The sequence below is a fragment of the Seriola aureovittata genome, chromosome 4 (genome assembly GCF_021018895.1).
Source record: "Seriola aureovittata isolate HTS-2021-v1 ecotype China chromosome 4, ASM2101889v1, whole genome shotgun sequence".
In the NCBI taxonomy this organism is placed as follows: Eukaryota; Metazoa; Chordata; class Actinopteri; order Carangiformes; family Carangidae; genus Seriola; species Seriola aureovittata.
The window spans coordinates 8,089,582-8,111,886 of NC_079367.1; the positions used below are offsets into that span (position 1 = coordinate 8,089,582).

At 39.4% G+C, this 22,305-nt stretch overlaps 2 protein-coding genes across 4 annotated transcripts in view; both read right to left on the reverse strand.

Annotated features, from left to right (window-relative positions):
- The window catches only part of igsf11 (immunoglobulin superfamily member 11), a 92,537-nt gene extending 86,016 nt beyond the window's left edge, over nt 1–6,521 (reverse strand). The window contains exon 1 of the mRNA XM_056375001.1: nt 5,935–6,521. Coding sequence (XP_056230976.1) covers nt 5,935–5,995 — 61 coding nt within the window. The 5' untranslated portion in view covers nt 5,996–6,521. The remainder of the gene's footprint in view (nt 1–5,934) is intronic.
- Nucleotides 6,522–9,469: 2,948 nt separating this feature from the next.
- On the reverse strand, nt 9,470–21,668 carry LOC130168205 (cylicin-2-like). Of its 3 annotated transcripts, none has more exons than XM_056374868.1 (27): nt 21,513–21,668; nt 20,850–20,995; nt 20,491–20,592; nt 19,716–19,817; nt 18,154–18,247; nt 17,451–17,503; nt 17,262–17,351; nt 16,990–17,091; nt 16,777–16,905; nt 16,356–16,466; nt 15,775–15,823; nt 15,601–15,662; nt 15,471–15,510; nt 15,260–15,372; nt 15,002–15,076; nt 14,633–14,743; nt 14,426–14,515; nt 14,151–14,222; nt 13,970–14,026; nt 13,445–13,558; nt 13,241–13,333; nt 13,063–13,155; nt 12,920–12,964; nt 11,486–12,710; nt 11,089–11,180; nt 10,574–10,762; nt 9,470–9,681 (listed from the first exon to the last, which is right to left on the reverse strand). In XM_056374868.1, exons 1-24 carry the CDS (start codon nt 21,532–21,534, stop codon nt 12,354–12,356), a joined length of 2,322 nt encoding a protein of 773 aa, XP_056230843.1. In that variant the 5' UTR covers nt 21,535–21,668; the 3' UTR covers nt 9,470–9,681; nt 10,574–10,762; nt 11,089–11,180; nt 11,486–12,353. The 3 variants fall into 3 exon arrangements, with proteins under 3 accessions (XP_056230843.1, XP_056230842.1, XP_056230841.1); XM_056374867.1 differs by having other exon boundaries at nt 14,151–14,219; nt 15,260–15,375; XM_056374866.1 differs by having other exon boundaries at nt 15,260–15,375.
- Between the last annotated feature and the right edge of the window lie 637 nt (nt 21,669–22,305).

A 22,305-nucleotide genomic window follows, 5' to 3' on the forward strand; every position in this document is an offset into this window, starting at 1 on the left:
TTAGAGTGTTAGTTAGTCTGTGGAGAGCCCCAGTTTGTGACTAGAGTGCGGATTCACTCATGACTCAGGTTGGACTGAAGAGACTTATTTCACCCTCTTTGTTCATGCTTAGCTTTGGGAACATTCACTGGCACTAAGTACAAGCTTGCTCACATTTGCCATGTGGTTAACAGCAAACTAAAACTTGATAGATTGATAGTTAGACCGCTTTAAAATGTACAGTGCTTCAAAATTTAAACCATTTACACTAATAAACAAGAAAACTACTTACCAAAATATGCCACTGTTAATTGACTTTTGAAAAAAATTTAGTAGCCTACAAAATACTTAAAATAGCTCTTAACCCTTAAATGTCCTTAACAAACCCTACATTACCCAAATACTGAACAACGAATATACAACCAACACTTAAATCACCCCGTGAGCCCACACACACTCACTCACTCATGCACGCACACAATAAAGTGGAGGAAATTTAAAAAACCGTTGCAGGCCTGGGTGAACAGAATCCTCCTCCAACAGAGAAAAGGCCAAACAGGTAAGACTCACAGCTCAGCTGGAGAGAATCGTCTCCTCGGCAGACGCCCGTGAAGAAAACCAGGCGACAGCAGCAGTGACTCTCCATCAGCAGGTGCACTTGGTCCTTCTCGGCGTGCGGTCCTCTGACTTGCAGTTCACTTTTTTGCTTAACGTTACACGAAAAAAAACACACCTGCACAACCACTCGCCCCAATAAACTGTTGTTTTCTTGGCTGTCTCTCACGCCTTCCCACTCTGACCTCTGCTTCCACAACCCCTGCCAATCACCACAGGTGACACCGAATGATCACCTGTCTAACCCAATCAACCAACAGAACAAAACAACGGGGAATTTGGTACGTGTACTCGCGCCACACCTGACAACACTGTGACATCCCACATTACATTTATATTCTTAGTTTATAACTGAAATATCTTAAATACTCACTCAGATTAGTCTCTTAATCAAAACAAATTTTACTTTCAATTTAATTTCTTAGGTTTTCAGGATTCTTCCCATCTTCAGAATTTTTTTTTTTTTTTTTTAATACCTTTACTTTATTACAGGGGTGTAAAAGCTTTTTTACCATATGAAACTGTTCAAAACTATTAAACAGCCACATTAATGTTGCATATGCATGTACCAAATATCTCCTGAGTTACTGATGTGATGTGCAAGTCCTGTCAGCAAAGGTCCCGTCAAACCTCAAGAGCCAGCAAAGCAAAACTGCTCATTTCAAGTAGAGGATCTTCAGGGTGCCACAGCATGAGGAAGACATCCGCTTTAAATATGTATAAGCCCAGGGCTCTTCACACACACATGCACACACACACTTGAAATGAAAGCCAAGCTAAAAGATAGTCTCATCCGAATGTTACAACCTGTCACAGTATGTTGTAGACCCAATGTTATAGACACTTAAGGCAAGTAGACTCACTTATGTTTTGTCATCTTAAGATGGATTTTTTGGGCTTTTTGAATTATATCTTCAGCATGACTGTAGTTATTCTTTCTCCATCCTTTAGTTAGAAAGTGATGATTCTTCTTTCTGCAGGTTCTTAAGTTACATCTGCTCTCACAACAGAGCAATTTCGACCCACAGAGAGGTTATCATGATCTTGTGGCTCAACCATGCTGAGATGAAACTGGTTACTGCTCATACTGTAGTACTTCACTGATGAAATGTTTTATATGTCATAAAATAAGTTGCACATAGTCATACATACTATAAATGAGCTTCTGTGTTGGTGACACCTGACTTCCCCAACACCCTTTTTAATCATCTAACCCAAATGCTGTTAAAAAAAACAAAACAATTTCTGCATCAGCAGCCTCACCCTGTTCCATTCACACTCATGATTCACTCACAATTCCCTCATTTGCCACTTTGATTAAACGTACAACCAACCCCAAAATCTCAAAGCCCCAAACCTCTAAACCCCCAAACCTCTGTGAACTGACCACATCAGATGTTTGCCCCAGATGCTTGGCCAAGTGCCGCGTAGCAGAGCAGCCTGTGGACTCTTTGGGGCCTAGTTTAATGTGTGCTTAAGAGACCATGGGACCGGGCGGATGCTGCTTTCTCTCTCTCTCTCTCTCTCTCTCTCTCCTCCAAATATCAGCCCATCATTTATTCATTCACACTCCCAGGATGGCCGCTGCCGCCATCATCTGAGGACCCTGTCGTCTGAAGTTCTCTGCCGCCTCTGTCGCTCAAACACACACACGTATACGCACGCACATGCACTTTGCAAGCGGTCCCAGGGGTCTTTTAATTTTTTGAGAGGTTATTTTTAGTGAGAAAAATAATCGAGGTGGAAAGTTCCATCTGTCCAACACTCTTGTTCCAGCTGCTCCTTTTTAGCAGCAGGCGGAAGGGGGGGGGGGGTGTTACTTATCAGATAAAACTGACACAGACGGCATTTTTCTTTTTTTTTAATCATATTCTGCATTAGCAGGAGGAGAAGTGATCTAAGTTTGATGCATTACATCAAAAAACTACAAAATCACCTGTGGTTACAAAAGGATACAGCTCTCTCCAGCTCTTTAACATGTTTTTCTCTCTTCAAAGCTCCTGACAGTCTGTTTCCTCTCATCCTTCATTATCTTTAACCACCTGCAAAACAAATCTAACTGAATAAAAACAAAGCAGGTTTGAAGAAGCAACAGAAACATCCTAGTAGGGATTGAAAATAGATGTTGAAGTAATGGTTATAAAAGTTCACTTTTCCCCATAATTCAGCCCAGTTTTTACTTTGGTAGCTGCGTTGCTTTTCACAGAAACCATCCTTACTGCAACTGTGAACCCAGTGCAACTGTGTGGCACGAATCATATTTGAATGATCAATTGATTTAAATGAAGGCAGCAAACATAGCAAAGGAGACCGTGTAAACAACAAACGGAATAGGCTTGCTCTGTAATTTCAGCAGAGCTTCAAAGGTTAACAAGCTCACAGAGAAAAGTGCAGAAGGGAACTGGTCTAAGTTCAGCTTTGATGCAGACGTGAATGCCCTGAATGTCAATGAGCTTGAGAAACACTCCATGTTGTCTTTCTTTTGTTATGCTCCAGCGCTCCTCGTCCCTCGCCGGACTCTTCATATCAAATATACAGACAGTTGGATGGAAGCCTGCAGGCTAAATCAGAACATTTCACTGTATGCAAATTTGAAATGTTCTATAGGATCTATGCAAACAACCAAAACAAACAACTGTAGTTGAAAAGTTCAGAGCCACCACCTCCGCTTGGATTTAATTTGCTGAATTGATTAGACCTACAGATCGGTCACTACCACACCCTTGAGGGTTGTTCTGGGTGGATCGTTAAATCGGGACATCATGGACAGAGCAGCTCTGTGTCTGTATCACCAAGGGGTTTCGCTATGACATCAGCTGAACCAATCAGATTTATTAGCTTAGAGCTTCCACTGTTTTTTCTTCTAATGTTTTAGAATTTTATTTTTCTTCTAACACTTCATGCACTGCAGAGCTGATGAACCCAGCTTTTCTTTACTGTGACTTCACTATAAGTTGCCCATTTCTAACTGAGAAAGATAAATACAATATTAATGTGAAGATGGGGAGGGTTGATGGCTGAAGGAAGACATGACATGTCCTCTGACTAATGCTGAAAGTACGAAGGGCCCTGACCTGAACTTTGCCATGACTGACGCCCGTCCAAGTCACTTATGAAACCAACTTCCTCCTGTCATAGTTGCTCACAGTTTTCTTCTTTTCAAAATGTTTCACTTTTTACTTAATAGCAAGTCCACCTCCACAAACACGCGCAGGGTGGCATGAACATCTCATTCAAGCCAAAACACACTTGACATGATTCAGGCCTGTTTGTGTAATAAACCCAAACAATCCAGTGTCGTCTAACATGAACAGATGAACAGATCAGAACAATCTAGTGACAATGTCTAACATGCAAAAAGTGGAGGTCAGTACACACAGCCAAAACAAGCAACCACAATCAATACTGACTTTGCTGCATCAGAACTTATTTATAGAAACACTGGCAGCTCCTCGCCAAGACACATGAGGAGAGAAGAAAAAATTGTCCAGAGAACGAAGCTTCTGTCTGAACAAGTTGGCGTGTTAAAGGAGCTGCTGAGCTCATATGTGCAGTTTGTTCTTACTGTAAAGTCATTTGTAAACTTGAACCTTCACTCATTGCAATAACTGAGGCAATAACTGGAGATACATGCGATTACTTTGGGGGGAAAAGACGGAATGGCCACAATCTACTGTTTTCATTTCGAACCATTTTATCAGAAAGTAGCAGAGCCATAGAAAATTAAATCAAGCTGTGTACGTATATGTGTGTGTGTGTGTGTGTGTGTGTGTGTGTGTGTGTGTGTGTGTGTGTGTGTGTGTGTGTGTGTAACATTGAGTAAAGCTGACAAGACACCAAACGTCCACTCACCACAAAGGTATACAACTAAACAAGTGAGCAGTGGAGTGAGACACCTGTGCAATCAAGTCTAAATTCAATCTCACACAATTGTTCTGTCCAAATTGACATGTCAAGCTGGTGTGTTTGTTTGTGTATGTGCGCATGTGTGTGTGTGTGTGTGTGTGCCTGCATGGTTCAGTGGAAATGCTTTTTGAGACCAGACATGAGGCTCTAAAGGGACTGTTTTGGTTCTTCTCTGCTCTGCTATTTTTCTGACAAAGATTTGTACATTGTGTGAAAGAAAGTGGAAGATTGTTTCAGGGAGTTCATTCATTTTCAACTTACAGCTATTTAACAGTCTCTGGATGCATTTTTAACTATCTTCATTCATTAGCCTATATCATATTTGCGTGAATACATTTGCTAATGATGCACAGTTGTTAATGGGCAACATTAATCTTGTCTGCATGTTATTTATCATCTTTTAAGATTTGAATTTTAATCCGTAACTCTAACTACTGTTCTCAGAACTACAGGAAGCATTTTATTTAACAAATTAGATAAATATACCAAACTTTAATTTACATTTTCAGTATTTCATGAGGCTGTACAAAATAAAGTAATACAACAAACTCACTAAACTTTAATGTTCTCTCAATAGGAATGTTGCTGGATTGCTACAATACAGCCACTGGACTAAGAAGAAGATAAGGTCAACAAACTTGCTATTTTTGCCACACACACATACACACACAGTATAATTCCCCACTGAAGAATTATAGGAACATATAGTAATTTTCCTTTGGGGTTGCCTGCGCTCCTGTGCTGCCTGGTCACCATGCTTCTCGTTAATCGGGCGGATTACCAGCGCAACCCTCCACCGTCTGCTCCGTTTCTATTTCAAAACACAGACGCTCCCACTCCTATGCCACGTTCTAAAGTGTATCAGTGGCGGTTGCACGGTTTAAAAAAAATAAATAAATTTTTAAAAAAGCAGTAATTTTAGGCCTTGTGTTGTGTAAGACGTGCAAAAGCGTTATCAGGCACGGCAGAGCGCCGAGTGCTTTTGGGAGAGATGACATGGCGACTAGTGCTGGGGAAAAGTCATCCTAAATCTGTGCTTTAGTTTTTGTGGAAATGCCGAGGATTTATCAGCCTGATCCAAACATACAGTATTAAGGGGGGGGGGGGGGGGGGGGTGTCAAATAGCTGTGGCACGCGCTCTTGGAGAGGAGAGGTTGGAGAGGCACAGTTTAATTCCAGATACATCTGTTTTTGCAATACTGATGCAGATGTATTGTAATAATGATTTGTCCACGTGATTCAAAATCTGTAAACGTTTTGAAATATTCTCCTTATAACCTATTATCATTATCATTATCATTATTATTATTATTATTATTATTATTATTATTATTATTATTATTATCATCATCCTGTAGGATTGTGAGTGTACAAGGTGTATTGTGCTTGCAGCTTGGGAAGAGTAAACAAGTTTCTGGGGGACACACAACTTACCCTCCATGCAGAAAATGACCATCCAGGCTATCCATAGGTCCGAGTTATGAAACTTCACCATGGTTCGTAACTGTTCAGAGACTCGCTCTCAGTTTTAGCCCAGTGCCTCCTCTTTTATGAAATCACAGCTCCTCTCACAGTTAACTTGAAGAAAAGTAACTGTTACTTCTACTGGCATGAGACATGAAAGAAGTCGGCGGTTTTACGCAGCGCACACCCGCGACATTTTCCAGAAAAAACGTGAAATGTTCAAATGTGTGGGAAGAAATAACGCAGAGAGCATTTCCATCCACCCGGCACTCGTCTCTCCTTCGGGCTCTTTTCACTCCTCCTTTCCTCCCGTTCTTTGGTAGCTGCCGGTCACTCCAAGACTGTTTTCTTTCCTAGACCTCTCCTGTCAATTTACGCACATTGGAAATAGGCCAACTCAACGTCCACCTGCTCGAGAAGGACAATCTTCCCACTACCGCTGAAAGTGACTTACAAGCAGACCAGAAACTGGCACTTTTCCCGTCCGCTTGGTGAGTCTCTCCAACGTGTCTTGTTGCGCTCCATGATTTCTCGTCTGATCTGCTGCAGCTGAGCGAACCTGGGAGAAAGTCACACCGCACTGGAAATAACACGACTTCCGGTTGAGATTTTTTCCAAATAAAACAAAAATCGTAAAGAAGCGCGGAGTAGGCTAGCTGATATACGACATCCTATGTTGACTAAGTGGAATAGTGCAGATTACACTATTGTAATAAAGTGGCAACAGGTCAAAGGGTTAGTCCGTCAATCAGGATTAGACCACTTCTCTCTATGTAGGCCTAAACTCAAGCTACCTGTGTGCTCCCCGCACTTTCCTGCTTTCAAGTCAGTTTTCAATAATGAAGGATCTTTTAAGTGCTTTTAAGCATCGAAAGTATACAAAGTATTTTTAAAGTAAGTAAAAAACTGAACTTCTCTGAAGAAGCAATTCACCTGCAAATGAGATTGTTACAGAATTCAATTTCATGTCGGGGTCTATTTACCTACATGTTGCTGGCAAACTGGCTATAACCCCACTGACAGTACCCAGTAGCTATAGTCCGCCAGGATAAGCCTGCAGGTAAATAGGCTTAAAGTGAATGAAACCGCAAGAAGCTCACCTGAACTCAGTGTGCTTTTATTGTCTAGGCAAACATACAGTTAGTTTCCGGTTTCAGTCTGAGTGTGTTCGTGCGGCTTGACGGCACTCAGCAGCGGATGATTGAGGTGAGCTGGAGCCCGGCTGTTGCTGGGAGACCCATGACGCCAGTCAAGAGAGAGAGAGACGTTCGTGCCCTCCTGCGGTGCGTCCACAGAACGACCGATAGAGTAGAATAGAACAGATTATTGGTGGTACTTGGTGGCCTTATAGCCATATAAATTTAATGCACCTCTGAGATTTTATAGTAGTAATAAATACAAGGAATAATATTTATAATCATATATATATATATATATATATATATATATATATATATATATATATATATATATATCATAATTCACAAGACTATAGCCTATATTTCTGGGGTGTGTATATATTTTAAATACTTTTTTCATGTTCTCAGTGGCACCAAGAGAAACAGTCACAACACACACACACGTATCCAAACGATAAAGACAGCGACACATGTGAGTGTGTGAAAGACACTGAGAGGCATCATTATTTCTGAAAAGTTCAATCGTAATGAATCAAAGATTTTATATACTGTTGTAGAGGATAATCTACTAATTCAAAGACAAGAACCTTTAGTAAAGCACAGCAGGAAAAAGAAACACACAGGAGTGACTGTGGGCTGAAGGAGCCACTCAGTGATTAAAAGAAGCAGCAGAGGAGACTGCATCAAACAAACCGTGTTCAGGCCTCTGATCTCTCTGATCCACTGATCACACTTAGCTCACCTCAGCACTAAATGACTTCTTACTAGACTGCACACAGTTACTTAGCCAAAAACGAATCAAAACATCAAAAGAGAAACAGTGTTGGGTTGTTTTTGAAATTTCTTTCATAATTAGATTTTTAGACATCAAGAAAAGGAAAATCAAAGGGAAAGACATGATGGGGGCAGTGCCCTGTACATCCATCTATCCATCCCTCCATCCTTCCTTTGGTCCCACAGCTGTTGGCAGTTAATTCATAGAAATTTAGCTGTCACTGCAGACAAATAAGGTACAAGTTAGAAGAGTTTAAGCATGTCCTGAGACCTTCAAATCAAGCTCTTTGTTCATCTCTCGCTCTCTGTCTTTTAAACTTTTCTCACATGTACCCTCAGCTCCTGCTCTGAAACACTCATACAACTTTTGCGATACTGTATGCTATTCTGAAAAGAGGTGCACATTTTTGGCACGAATGTAATCTCATGCATTGGTTTGCTTTTACCAGATCAATTAATCAAGATGTTCTTGTAAATCACCCGCTGATTTCTCCCCTCAATATTCCTTTACAGGTTAAATAAAATAAGGGGTTGAAAATGATGGATGGGTTAAATTGGGTTTCTTCAGCAGCCACCAAAAGATGCATGGTTGATTTATTATTGATTCCCTTCTGAAACCGCTCCATTTTTCTTTTTTCTGCACCCCCATAAAAGATTCAAAAGACCTGAAGGAGATCCTCAATGCTAAATGCTGTAATTCTCTTCTCCTGACAGTCCTGTCTGGAGTTCATGATAACTTGAATATTGATGTCAGGTAAATGGGTGAACTTTGTTTTAGTGCTGCATCATGTATTCTTTGAGTTGTTGGACCCTTTGTTGCCTTTGGAGTTTCACTTTTTCCCATACAATGATATTTTTTATTGTTGATCAGTTCAATCAGGTCTAAGTGTGTCCACCTCAGCCAGTGAATGCAATACATTTATATATACAAATACCGTAGTTAAGTGTAATTTTGAGTTACTAGTACCTTACTCGAGTTCTTCCATTCGATGCTACTTAATACTTGTATTCCTCCACATTTCAAAGGGAAATATTGTTATTTTACATCACCACATTATCTCACTGTTATAGCTGTTACTTTGCAGATTAAGATCTTACATACAAAATATATCAAATATTAAATTTCTTTGCTTTTTCTAGAATAAACTACCCAGCAGCGTGTATAATAGTTCACTCTTGCTCCTCCTCGACCAGCTACAACAATAAAATGCTGTTTATATCTTAATGCATCAGTGATAATCATCCTGTAAATAACAACATAAGACTCAACACAGTCCTTTGCATAACAAGTTTTACTTCATACTTAAGTAGACTTTGCTGAGAATACTTTAACTTGTAGTCAAGTATTTTTACATTGTTACTTTTATTTAAGTAAAGGATCTGAATACTTCTTCACCTCTGGTCCATTGGCACCTGCTGATAATGTCAAGTTGTCTATGTTTTCTTTGTATTTTAAAAGTTTAAATCTTAAAAATAAGACTCCTTTCATCTTAAACTTTGACTGACCTTAAAAATGTAGAACACTGCCATCTAGTGGTGAAGAAAACACACTTTACTTGACAGGAGAATTTTGACAAACAAAGAACCTGCAGTTGCTGGTTTGTTGTTGAACATTTACTTCTAGGAATTAGCAGATTTGTTTACACAAAACCATTATGTTTCTGTGACACCAGTGACGAGACAAGAAGAAAAGTTGGTACAATTGCATACACACACAAACACACACACACACACATTCACTTTGTCAATGGACAAGATCATAAGAGACTAACAGAGCAGTCCTGGCCCTCAGGAAGCATCAGTCCTGAAATGACAAAAAGGACAATGCTGTTACTGCAGGAAGGAAACATGTTTTATTAAAGGACATCTTAAGTGCCACAGCTCCTTCTCCATCTTTAATGCACAAATCATTCCGGCAGCAGCATGAGCCGTAACAAGCACCATTTTTGGAGGAGGAATGTTCTGAAGTCTAGTCAGGCCATGACAGGTTTGAGATGAGCCTGTTCACTTCCATGCAAGTGATTAGAAAGTTATTTTATGACTCTCCTATCTAATCAGTATTTCCTCTCTTCCCACACTGGGCTGGGCTCTTCCTTCTTTGGCTTTGGTCATTTGCACCTAAAACCTATTATTCATATATATGTGACCAACATGTTCTGTTTTCTCACAATGAAGCTGCAAACAAAGCAAAAGGAATTCAGACTAGTTGATAAGATCGTAGCTGTTGCTCTCAGATTGGTTGCTGGTTAACAAGCTAAAAATGAATCTGCAGATATGGGAGATACAGTCACTTGACAACAGTATGAGCTATGAATGAAAACAGTATACACACACACACACACACACACACACACAGGAGGGTGTGGTGTGCCAAGTCTGATTAAAACCAGCACTGCTTGTAAGACCTGTTTGTGGATGCTCCACACATACCACACACACACACACACACAGATGTGCCGGCTGGTGATTCATTTGTCAACCTTTGTAACAAGGTGTGACAGCTGTTACCTGTTGAGCTGCATTTTATTGCATTTCGCTTTTTAAAAGGTCTTAGATCCTCAAACGTGGCAACACCTTCACACACTCTTGGTATTCCTTGGTATTGCCAAAAATCCAACAAGACTAGACCAAAAGCATTTTGTGAAATCAAAAATCAAATTGGTAATAGATCCCTAAAACTGTTGCACTGGGCTTACCTCATCACTGCTGGAGGAGGATGAGGAAGATGAGGATGAAGTGCTTGATCCTCCCTCCTTGTTCTTTTTCTTCTTGTCCTTCTTGTCGCCATCTTTGCTCTTATCCTTTCTGTCAGACTTATGCTTCTTGTCAGACTTGTGCTTACTTCCACACTTGTCCTTACTTCCACACTTGTCCTTACTGTCGCTCTAAAAAAAAAATGGCAAAAGTTGACTTTGAATAGATGATCAATTGAATCAGATCAGATTTAATGACTGTGCATGGTTCTAGTGATCATGATTAATCAATGTAGAGTGAGAACTGTGTTTTCCACTGTCTATTGTGCCAAAGAGTTGGTAGCCCAAAGGCACATTTATCAGAGAGGCAACTTTTTGATATTAAAAAAACAGTTTAAACCCCTAGATCCAAAGACAGACACTGATGCCCAATTCTACTTCTCAGTACCTGGAAAAGCTCTCATGTTTATGAACTACATGAGCATCTGGGAAAGGACGTATGCATACAAAGCTCCTACCTTATCCTTATCCTTGTTCTTGTTCCAGGGCCAACTAAACTCATCCTTCTGAGCCTCCTCACTCTTCACCACCTCTTCATTCTTATCTAAAGCTGGAAAGGGAGACAGAAGTGAGCAGTTAAGTATCGAGTTAGAAAAAAAGTGTCACGGAGAATCTGAATTACAAGCAATGTGTGTAAACTGCAGGAGTAAAGCGACACATTATATCCACTAGCTGGGACTGTCTTTTGGTTTTGATTATTAAGCATAGCCACTGTATATTGGAAATCACACTGCCAGGTTCAAATCCTGTCCCACAACTACCTGTTGCTTTCCTAAGTGCTGTTAAAGTCAAACCCGAACTACATCAAGCATTAACAGAGATGAACATGAACATGATCGATTTAGATGTGCGTACCTGATGACAGATTGAAATCCATTCTGACTGCTCCTCATGCGCTTTTCCAAACAAGTGACAACAAACACTGACAGGCTGCGTTTCTCACACACAGGAAATCTGGATCGACCGCACCTAATACACGTGACCGTGACCTAACCGAACCACGCCCCTTATCCACCTCTGCTCCTGGGTTAAACGTTCAAGGTTCATGTACTCTCCGTTCATTTACAGCAGGGGAGCTACGTTCATGTGCAGGCGGAAATACCAGAGTATCGAAATAAGTAACTGCCGTTGATACTTGCATTAAAAGTTGTAGCCTGCCTACTAAACCTAAGTATTATCAGAAAAATTATGAAGTCATTTCCAGTTATTTAAAAATAATTAAAATAAATAGTAAAATAATTTGTTGATTCTTAATCTTTTGACTCTAATTTCCCTTTACATCCAGATGCTATGGGGCAATATAAATTAGTTATTTCCTGCTCTGCACCTGAAGAACCTGAGATGTAGGAGTACTTGAATTCACCATATGTTAAAGTCATAATAATAACAACAACAGGCACAAGAAACAAAACAGATAAAATCACAGTTTTATTCCCCAAAGCAAGCATTTGAAATTATTTCATGTGATTGTGAATTGACATTTCCTCCACAGATCTCCTTTCCTTTCCTTTCTTACCAGTTCAAAAAAAATATAAAATAATTTTTCATGTAAAATTATCTTGAACACAAAACACACCACATGTGAATCTTTTTCTTGCATAAAATCAGGGCACTGACAGCATCATTGGAGCATAGCTCATCATCACATTCAACTTCCTCCAATGTCATTAAAACACACTTTTTAAAAATCGTTAACATTATTATTTTAATCTATGACATGTCATCATTGGTAAGGTTTGGGGCCTCTCAGTAGATCACTTGAGGTGAGGTGGGTAGTGGAACGGGTCCCTCCATCTCCAAACCTCCTTGGGCTCCCCATCAGGGACTCCATGGGGCTGACAGGTCTGCGAATGGGGGACCTTTCCCCAATACTCAGTGAGGAGCCAGAGACAGAGGGCTTGTAGACAGGTGAGGGAGGAAGAGGATCCAGCTTCAACACGGGTTTAGAGGGGAGTGGCACGTAGGAGGCTGTAGTACCGCCAGGCTTGGAACTGCTGCTGCTGCTAGCAGAAAGTCCACCACTACCTGAACCTGAAACTTCCATTTTCGGCTCGCCACTTTGCTCACCGTCTGGGCTTTCCTGGAATGAAATCAACACCACCACACATGAAGGATACTGTAAATGGGAAACCAGGTTAACCTTACAGAAGGAGAACAGACTGTCTGTGAGGAAAGATTATGGCAGTTTTCTTAACTTAAGGAAATATCAGCTTGACCCAAGAATGAATTCAATCTTGTAATCACCCTTTTTTTTTCTTTTTTTTTTAAACATAAATTCATTTTACTTACAATCTTCTTCTTCTCCACAGTTTCACTTCCTGATGAACCCGAAGTCTGGGGGGCAAACAGGGAACCAATAAGATTCAGTCATTTCACCTTCACAGAGAAATAAATAAATCTGATGATATTCCCACTGAGTATGAGTAATGTACCTTTTTCTTCTTCTTCTTTTTGTCCTTCTTCTCCTTTTTATTTTCCTTGTCACTGGAACTATCAGAGGAACTCGATGAACTGGAGCTTGAGTCCTGTTCAGATTGAAACTATGTCAATCATATATTTTAAGAACACCGTTCATAAAAACAGATTTTTGTTTATCAAATACTGAATTACCTTCTTTTTGTCCTTCTTCTTTTTCTTCTTCTTGTCTTTCTTCTTCTTCTTTTTCTTCTTCTTGTCATCATCACTGCTAGAAGAATCTGAGTCCTTTGATGTAAATATGATAATGATATTACTACATTGCCTTTTTAATATTCACAGGGAATAGCACTTAGCAGGTTTAATAGCACCAAATACAACACCTGCACATTGTTTTACCTTTTTCTTGTCTTTCTTTTTCTTCTTCTTTTTATCCTTTTTCTTCTTCTTCTTTTTCTTCTTGTCATCATCACTAGAAGAATCACTGGAGGAGTCAGAAGAAGAAGAAGAATCCTGGAAAGAAGTGAAATTGTATATAACACACATCACATTTCATTCATACCGTAGTAACAGTAGTTACTTGTTAATAATTTTGTGAGCAGTCATTTTGCCTAAATAACCACTAAGAGTTAATGTTTTAGTCACAACACCATTGTATAACCTCATGAATATTGACTTTGAATTTAGTTGTTTCACTCACACTTTCTGGACACTTCATCATTACAGTGTTTTTGTATGAAATTCTACAGATACAGAGGTGTCAATGGCAAGCTACCTAAGTTTTCCTTTTCAAGATGCTTCAGCATTTTGTCTTTTTTAAAAGTTTTTCAAGGTTTTCAGAGGTTAATATTCCCAAAAGTTGTATAAAATATTGTAACTCATTGTCAGTCCTGGAATGGAAAGCAAGAGATGAGATGTTGCCACCTTCTTTTTCTTCTTCTTCTTCTTCTTATCCTTCTTCTTTTTCTTTTTCTTCTTTTTCTAAAGTAAAAAAAAGACGTACCCATGATGAAATGTGCTGCTGTTTATCTCTGTAAACTTGGGTGCAGACGTATCATTTGTCATTTGAGTAGAGTATATATTATTTGGGCATGTGTCATCTCACCTTGTCATCTTCGCTCTCAGAGGAAGAAGAGGATGAGGAAGAAGAAGAGCTATCATCAGAAGAGCAGGACTTCTACAAGTATACAAGTCAGAGTCAGTCACAGTGCTGCATCCTTGGAATTTAATCTTAAATAATCTCTACTTTTCACTGGTTAACAACCAGTGCAAACTGAGCTAAGGGGTGCTACTTTTATGAATTAATTATTAAAACAGCAACAGTTGAAAGGAAACCATTATTAGAACATAACATATAAAAAGTGTCCACAAATTTTTTACCTTCTTCTTCTTCTTCTTCTTCTTCTTCTTCTTCTTCTTGTCATCTTCACTATCAGAGGAGGAGGAAGAGGAGGAGGAAGAGCTGGAATCCTGCAAAATGAAAGCACAGAGAAGGGTTTAATATCAATACAATACACGACTGAACCACTCAAAAACAGCACAAGTACAAAAACATGGAAGACACAGAAGTGTTGTGAAGACACAAACCTTATCCTTCTTCTTCTTCACCTTCTTCTTCTTCTTTTTCTTCTTCTTCTTCTTCTTGTCATCTTCACTGTCTGAAGAGGAGCTATCAGATGAAGAGGAGCTGGAGGAGTCCTGCGGATCAAATCAAACAAAAAAAAAAAATCCTTTTAAATCTACAAACTTTTAAGTTGTATTAGACAGAAACTCATATTCCCACATCTAAATTTAGAGTTTTTAATTCACCCATCCTGCACACAGAAACACTTCTGTGTCTGTTTGATGCTAATGAGGCGAGTTTAAGACAGTAAATGCAAAAAGAGAAGGTAATTTGGGAAAACAACACCATCAGCAGATATAAACTCAGTTTACACAGCTCTCTGTATACTGTACCTTTTCCTTCTTCTTCTTCTTTTTCTTCTTCTTATCTTTTTTGTCATCATCACTGTCTGAAGATGAACCACAGTCCTGTAAAACACAGACAATGATTTTGAAATCACTATGGATGTCTTGAGATGTCTCTATGTCTTGATTATCCTGTAAAATAACTGTATTATGCCATAAACATTGCATCAGTATATAGTGGTGATAATACTTTATTCAATTTGTTTAGGGAACAGAGACCAATACGATTTTTAGCAGCACGATTACCTTTTTCTTCTTCTTCTTTAACTTCTTCTTCTTATCCATCTCATTGCCTCCTTCTCCCTCATCATCACTCAGGTGGCCTTCCTCAATAGTATCAGGGAATGCCTCTGCTCCCCCTGCTGGACAGGAGACGTCATTACAACCAAAACAATATAACTTTTCCAATCCTCCACTTGCGGTTTGATTTGTGTAAGAGCCACAGTAGCACACATACCAGCCGAAGCTCCTGCAGCTTTAAGCTCTTTGGCCTTGGCCTGTCATGACAAAAGGAAGCAATGACTTTCTGTGTACTTGTGCATATATTTATACAGTATATATGCATACAGTATTTGTGAGTATTTCACCTTGTCAGCATCTTCATCTTTCTTTTTATCTCCGTCAGCGCTGGTTCCTGTGGTCTCGCCACCTGCAGAAATGGAGAAAGTCCAACATAGCTGCATCAACACTATGAACAGTGACAACTGTTGTTGTGATTGTTATTCCGTCTTTTTGAGTCTCCACAAAGAGGAAACACTCACCAGCTGCTGAAACGCCAGTAACACTGCTAAGCTCACTCTTCTCTTCATCCTGTGGAAACACACAGATAGAATCAAGCTCAGGCTTATAGTGTATACTGTACCTCGTTTTCCCCTTCAAGAGCTGCATATAATACATGCAAACACATAACAACACGCCGTTGTTCACAAATCATAACCAGACCCGAGTGCACATACCCCTTCACTGTCTCTTTCATGCAAAATCATTTGAATAAAGATCAACAATATGAGGTGAAGTGTGGTGAAACTATGTAACTTAACATGCCATTCTCCTGCAGGCCCCGACAGGAACACAGGCTACTACTTATTTTCTCAGAAGGTGTGTGCACTGTTGGGGAAATGGGTTTGTTCTGTGCTACAAAGTGAATACACGCCTTTCTATAGTCATGCACTGAGAAATGAAGAGTCTAACCCAGAAACTGTCCCCAGATACTGCACAACATAATAAAACCTAAGCCTCCTGTATGCAGAAAACAAAAATGGAAAATGTGACATGACCTGAAAACCTCCTGCATAATTTACAGGCTTTAGGCTTTTTAAAATCCAAGAAGGTGGATGTTTACCATTTTCTTATCCTTCTTCTTCTTCTTTTTCTTGTCCTTCTTCTTCTTCTTCTTTTTCTTCTTATCTTCATCACTGTCTGAAGATGAGGATGAAGATGAAGAGCTGGAATCCTGTGTCAATAACAAAAAACCTTTCATTTTGTCATTCATGCAAAAATGTGCAATTTATTCTGCATCACAAATCATGCATTACAAATTAGTCATTGTACTCTATGTGACAACTAAGTATAATTACAGAATGTACCTTCTATGATTAACACATGAATGATTACAATTACAATCAATTACAGGTAAAGGTGTGACTGTATACTTTCTGTAGAACCCTCACAGTCTTAATTATTAGTAAACAATAGTACCACTTACAAATGTAAGAGGCTGAAGTCTGACCAGGACAAATTATAAAACATTCACATTGCTTTACCTTTTTCTTGTCTTTCTTTTTCTTCTTCTTCTTATCCTTTTTCTTCTTTTTCTTCTTCTTCTTGTCATCTTCGCTGTCAGAAGACGAAGATGAAGAGGAGGAGCTATCTGAGGAAGAGGAGCTCGAGTCCTGTATCACATATTCATACTGATTAGTCAGATCAGACAGTTGATGTTGTAACTATAAAGTACAAAACACTCTTTTTAGTCTTACCTTCTTCTTATTCTTCTTCTTCTTTTTCTTCTTCTTCTTTTTCTTCTTCTTTTCATCCTCACTGTCAGATGATGAACTGTCAGATGAGGATGAGGATGATTTCTGGGACAGAGGAAGTACAGTAGAGCTATTAAGTAACATGAAGGTTTAAAGTTTTCATTGTTTTCATCACACTATTTGATTCATTGTGTGATTTATTAATGTGTGCGGGCCGAATAAACCAATTTATTATTCTTGAACAATCTGCTGTGTTATAGGCAAATTTCACATACCTTCTTCTTCTTTTTCTTCTTCTTGTCCTTCTTCTTCTTCTTCTTCTTTTCTTTCTTCTTGTCATCGTCATCATCTGATGAGCCCAAATCCTGAAATAAACAAACAAACAAACACACAAAAGATCTATAATGACAGGTTTAATAGCAACAGCATGTTTAAAATGGAGAGTCGTTTGTTTTCTGTCTCACCTGGCACTTGATCAGACCCTCTCCAGAAACCTGTTCCACTTGTCCATCGGAACCTGAAAACATTTAATACATTCAAATGTAAAGCACTTGTTCAATAAATGCAAATACTACATATTTTATATGATTGAGATTACATATCATCACTGCAACAAATAAAAAGGAAATTTACAGACAATCATGCAGCTCCGAATATTCTTGGATATAATTCTGTTTATTCATTCACAAAATCAGCCACCAAAGTTTTGAAGTAACTGAGACAAATGAAAATCTGAATGAATAAGTTTCCATGAGCTGCTGTAAACATAAAACTTTAGAGACATTTGTTGACCATGTGGATGATATTAAATGTGCATGTCAGAGTTTAAATGACAACCCAGCTGTTGGCCCACTCTCCTCCACTCTGTGCCACCACCTACTGAAACTGGAAGGTCTGGACAGACTGGAAGTTTGAACTCAATTCTGCAAAGATGCCCTTTAGCAAGAAACCAGCTGTATTCTGAAGCAGCTCTGTGAGCTGAAATGATTTGGCACATGTTTGGAACACAAGAATAAATGCAAACGTTATATTCACTTGGGGTGGGACTATGATATGAAATATATACTTTTGTAACTTTGATTGCAAAGAGCCTAAAATGTATTATCCTTTAAAAACATTACAGTTGTTTATTTATAGTTATAATGAAAAATGCTGTGTTTCTCTTACCAACATGAGATATGATGACATTGTCCCAAACATACTCTTTCTCCTCATCCTTTTTCTTCTTCTTGTCCTTTTTCTTCTTCTTCTTCTTGTCATCCTGCAAGGGGATGTTGATTATTTTATTATTGCATGTTTAATTCTATTGTATATGTGCACATAAGTGGAGGTTGTGTGGAGGCAAAGTGCATGTTACATTTGCTCCATAAAGTATAAATAAAAATACAACTACCAGGAACAGGGCTGGGTGTCTCGTACTAGTTACAGATTAATAATTGTCTGCCTTCACTAAAGTCAGATAACAAACATCCACACCTGCTATGACCATGTAGCAAAAATCAACACATGAGATACGATATGCACAGGCTTTACATAATATGACACATACAGATGCACAAGTAAACAGAACTACTACTATGTAACTATACATGTAAGCACACACACACCCACATATTTTTGATGTCAGGGGAGTTCCCATTTGATATAACGCTACATAGATCACTCCAGACTTTATTGTCATGACTTGCTCTGGTAGATACAGAGGGTGTTCAAACATTGTCACTAGGTGTGTTCCTCTCCTGTCAGATACCGCCTATCAGATCAGGGACATTCAAGCCTCCGCCTAGTGTCCAGGGTGAAACTTATTCCAGTCTTATGTCCACTGACTCTTCTGCTCTTGGAATATTTTATAAGTGGTCATTTATATGGTAACATGTTATGCATGTTAAGTGGTTACAAATTTGTGGGATACAAAAATTCAACCTGACACTTTCTTGAACCTTTGTTTCTGTCTTTTGTCTTAAAAACTTGTGAGAGTCACTTGCTTTTCCTGAGTCTCCTGATTTTCCACCCACACCCTCAGAAAATGAGTAAGATATCATGCCATCATGTGACTGCAGTCACCTGAGGCAAAATGTTACCAAACTAGACCAAAAGGCGAAATGCTTTAGGCGTTTGTGTGCTCCTTGATATACAGTTTATTTCAAAGCTGAAACTGTTGACAAAGCAGGTCTGGGGAGGGTTGAGGCACTTATCCCCCAAAATACATGATAAAAACAATTTTTTTGAATTTCTAAATACACCCTAAATATTCTTCAAGCAGCTTGTTATTGTCAGCTCTGAAAAACTCATATATCCTCACCTAAGGCAGTGACATAGTTAGAAGGGACTATCAATCCCCTGTGAGCCGATGTGAAATTGTTTGTGCTCGTGGCCAATGATTTAATTTAGCAATGCTGCAGGAAAGAGTTCTAAATCTAAAGGATTACCATAAACAAAAGTACACTGTCAAACCATCAGATCTACAGTTTGTTCAACTTGTTTAAAGGTAATATGTTTGCTTCAACTTAAAGACCCCTGAGAGCTGTGCATCAAACATCAAGATGTCTTATCTCAAACTGATCAACGCAAACAAGGCAGTCACAAGGCAACGTCTCAGGCAGGGCGCTGTGGTTTTGAATGGCATATGATGACAGCAACTCGTGTGTGATATGTTATAGCAAGACATCAGGTGCGAGCAGGCCATATACCTCTGTACGGCTACGGAATTTCACCTAACCGAGACTTACCTCACTGTCACTGTCTGAAGAGCTGCTGGAGGAAGAGGATGAAGAAGAGGAGGATGAGGATGAGGATGAGGATGAAGATGAAGATGAGGAGGAGCTGGAATCCTGTTGAGAAAAAGGAAGGGAATGTTACTGCTCAACTTCATGTGCACATTGAACAGGTTTATTTATACAAATCCTTTGTTGGTGAAAGTGCTAAACGAGAATCTAAACAAATGAGTCACTACAAACACACTGGAGCGAGGCTTTGTCAGAGCTGCTTAGAGGAGGCGCTGTAGCTGGCAGCAGAAGGGAAGGGCTCCTCAAACACTTGGCAACACACAAAGGAATCTACACAAGCAGCCGTTTTACGAAAATGATGCACACACACACACACACACACACACGCACACGCCCATTCCAGCTATTTTGTAAGCCAATCAAACCTTTTGCAACAGTGACAGTTGATCTACATTATAAAGAAATGACTCTCATTCCTAGTTCTCTGCTGTTTGACTGGCTGTTGCTAGGTGCAACCCACACTGCACTTCCCTCCTCAGTCAGGTGTCGGGACTGTGCAAACTCATGATTTCTGCAAAGTAGACACACATGTGTGTAACTTCCAATCAAGGAAACACCCTCAAGAAGCTACAAGATCAGCTGACAGCTGTGAAGCTACATGACTTTGTCTTAAATGACACATTACACTGAGAGTTTTCAAGAAAATACTCAGTGATAATAAAAACATTTAGTCGTGAATATTACTTGGTTGTGAAGATAAGCTTTCTAAACCACATACTTTCTTCTTCTTCTTTACTTTCTTCTTTTTCTTCTCTTTCTTGCCAATACCCTCATCCTCGCTTTCTGAAGAGGACAGAGAGCTGTCAAATGAGTAAAGCTCCTGGTGACAAACAAAAAGAGAAAAGAGCAGAGATTATTTAAAGTGTCCTTCACAGTCTTGGTGGAGTATCTGGGTGGCGCCCAGCAGATATGCATAATAGTAACACAGTTTGCTAGGCAACTGTAGTTGCATTTTTAGATCTATCATTTTGGATTAGCGTCATGAAATTATATCTAAAGCTCCATGAATATTTGGTGCTGAAACAAAATGGATCACTGCACTCAATTGATTGTTGTTTTGCATTCTCTCCTGCTCACCTGTCCATCTCCTGCTCCTGAGGGGTGTCCAGTTTGACTCTTATCTCCCAGGCCTGCAGGTTCGGCTACCTCAGCGAGGGGCTGCAAACCACCAGGCGGGGCCGTTGCTGGCTGCTGGACACCTGCAGCGCCTGCTCCACCTGGAGCTAAACAGTACAGTGTGACAGGATTAGACATGTTTGGCTTACAGCCACCAATTACTCTGGTCTCTTTTTTAAAACAAAAAAATTTGAATCCGCAATTTGAATGACTGAGAGTGCACTTCCTTGTTGCCCCACACCTTTAAATAGACAGCCAGGTTAAAACAGAGGAGTATAACTCAAACATTATAAGGTAAATCAATGAATTGATGCCTGCAGATTGATGCCTTTTAGGCGACCTTTGTCATGAATCCAGTGAATAGGCCAATTATTACAACAATTCAGGGGAATGCCACACCCCTAACAATACAAGGAACAAAGAAAATGTCTTTGTTTTGTGTAAACAGATTATATTAGTCTTAGAAACACCGCCATAAAACTGCAATATAAATGGACAATGTGCCTACTAGAAATGATTATCTGCTTATTGAAGGAAAAGGCATGCCAAAATGTCATAAAGCACACACCCATCAAACTGTTAACTAAGTAGACTTTAAACAAATCAGTCTAAAAGACAGCAAACCTTTGAGGAGGGTAGACTCCATACAGGTCCAGACTTCTCTGTCCAGGGACCCAGGTCTCCTCTGACAGACCCACCTGGGCAGTTTTATGAAAAACTGTGTGTGTGTGTGCGTGCAGCTAGAGTTTTTATGGATGAGGAAACAGAGAAGTGTCGAGGAGGCCAACATAAGACACTTCCCAAGTTTCAAAATAAATCCCACTTCGAAAGAAATCATTTAACATTACGAAAACTGTGCCTATTATAAACCTAATGTACCAAGCGTGCTATTTTCATGAATGATCTTCTTGCTCTGTGAGAAACAGCAACTAACAGACTGCACACTTATTTCAGACTATTTTACACAGTATCTTTTATTTTGAAAGCAACAACGTCTCGTTATTCTGGCTGCTCTTGTGGTTTACCTGTGCCAACAGGTAATGCCTGTTTCAGTGCCTAGGAAGAGGATAGTAGTTTATCTGCAATGTCTGCATAAGCACAAAGTCCAGTGGTATCGCGGGTAAAGTTCCACTGTTTAACAGGACGTACCAAATGCAAAATTGAAAGGCATGTTATCATTCATGATACCTATCGCACACCTCCAACTTTTTGCTTTTAACAGCCGCAATACTTTTAATACTTGAGTCTTTGAACTGGGTCGCAGAGAGAAGGTGTTTCTCCTTTGGTCTGTAGAAATAATGAACCAACTACAAGAGGTAAAAAGAATATTGATTTATTTAAGTTATGCAATGTTGTTGGATCGCCTCCCAGAGGTTATTCAGAGGTATGACAGGGTCATTTTTACTACGAGAGTCTT

Bases quoted from the DNA above. Each gene is read 5' to 3' on its own strand.
- LOC130168205 (XM_056374866.1), bottom strand. From the start codon at position 21,534: ATGGAGTCTACCCTCCTCAAAG. The intron at 14,744-15,001 runs GTACAGTATACA...TTTGATCCGCAG, and splicing joins AGAAGAAGAAGAAGGAAAAG to GACTCCTCCAGCTCCTCTTC. The intron at 12,965-13,062 runs GTACATTACTCA...TTTGCCCCCCAG, and splicing joins AAAAGAAGAAGAAGAAAAAG to ACTTCGGGTTCATCAGGAAG.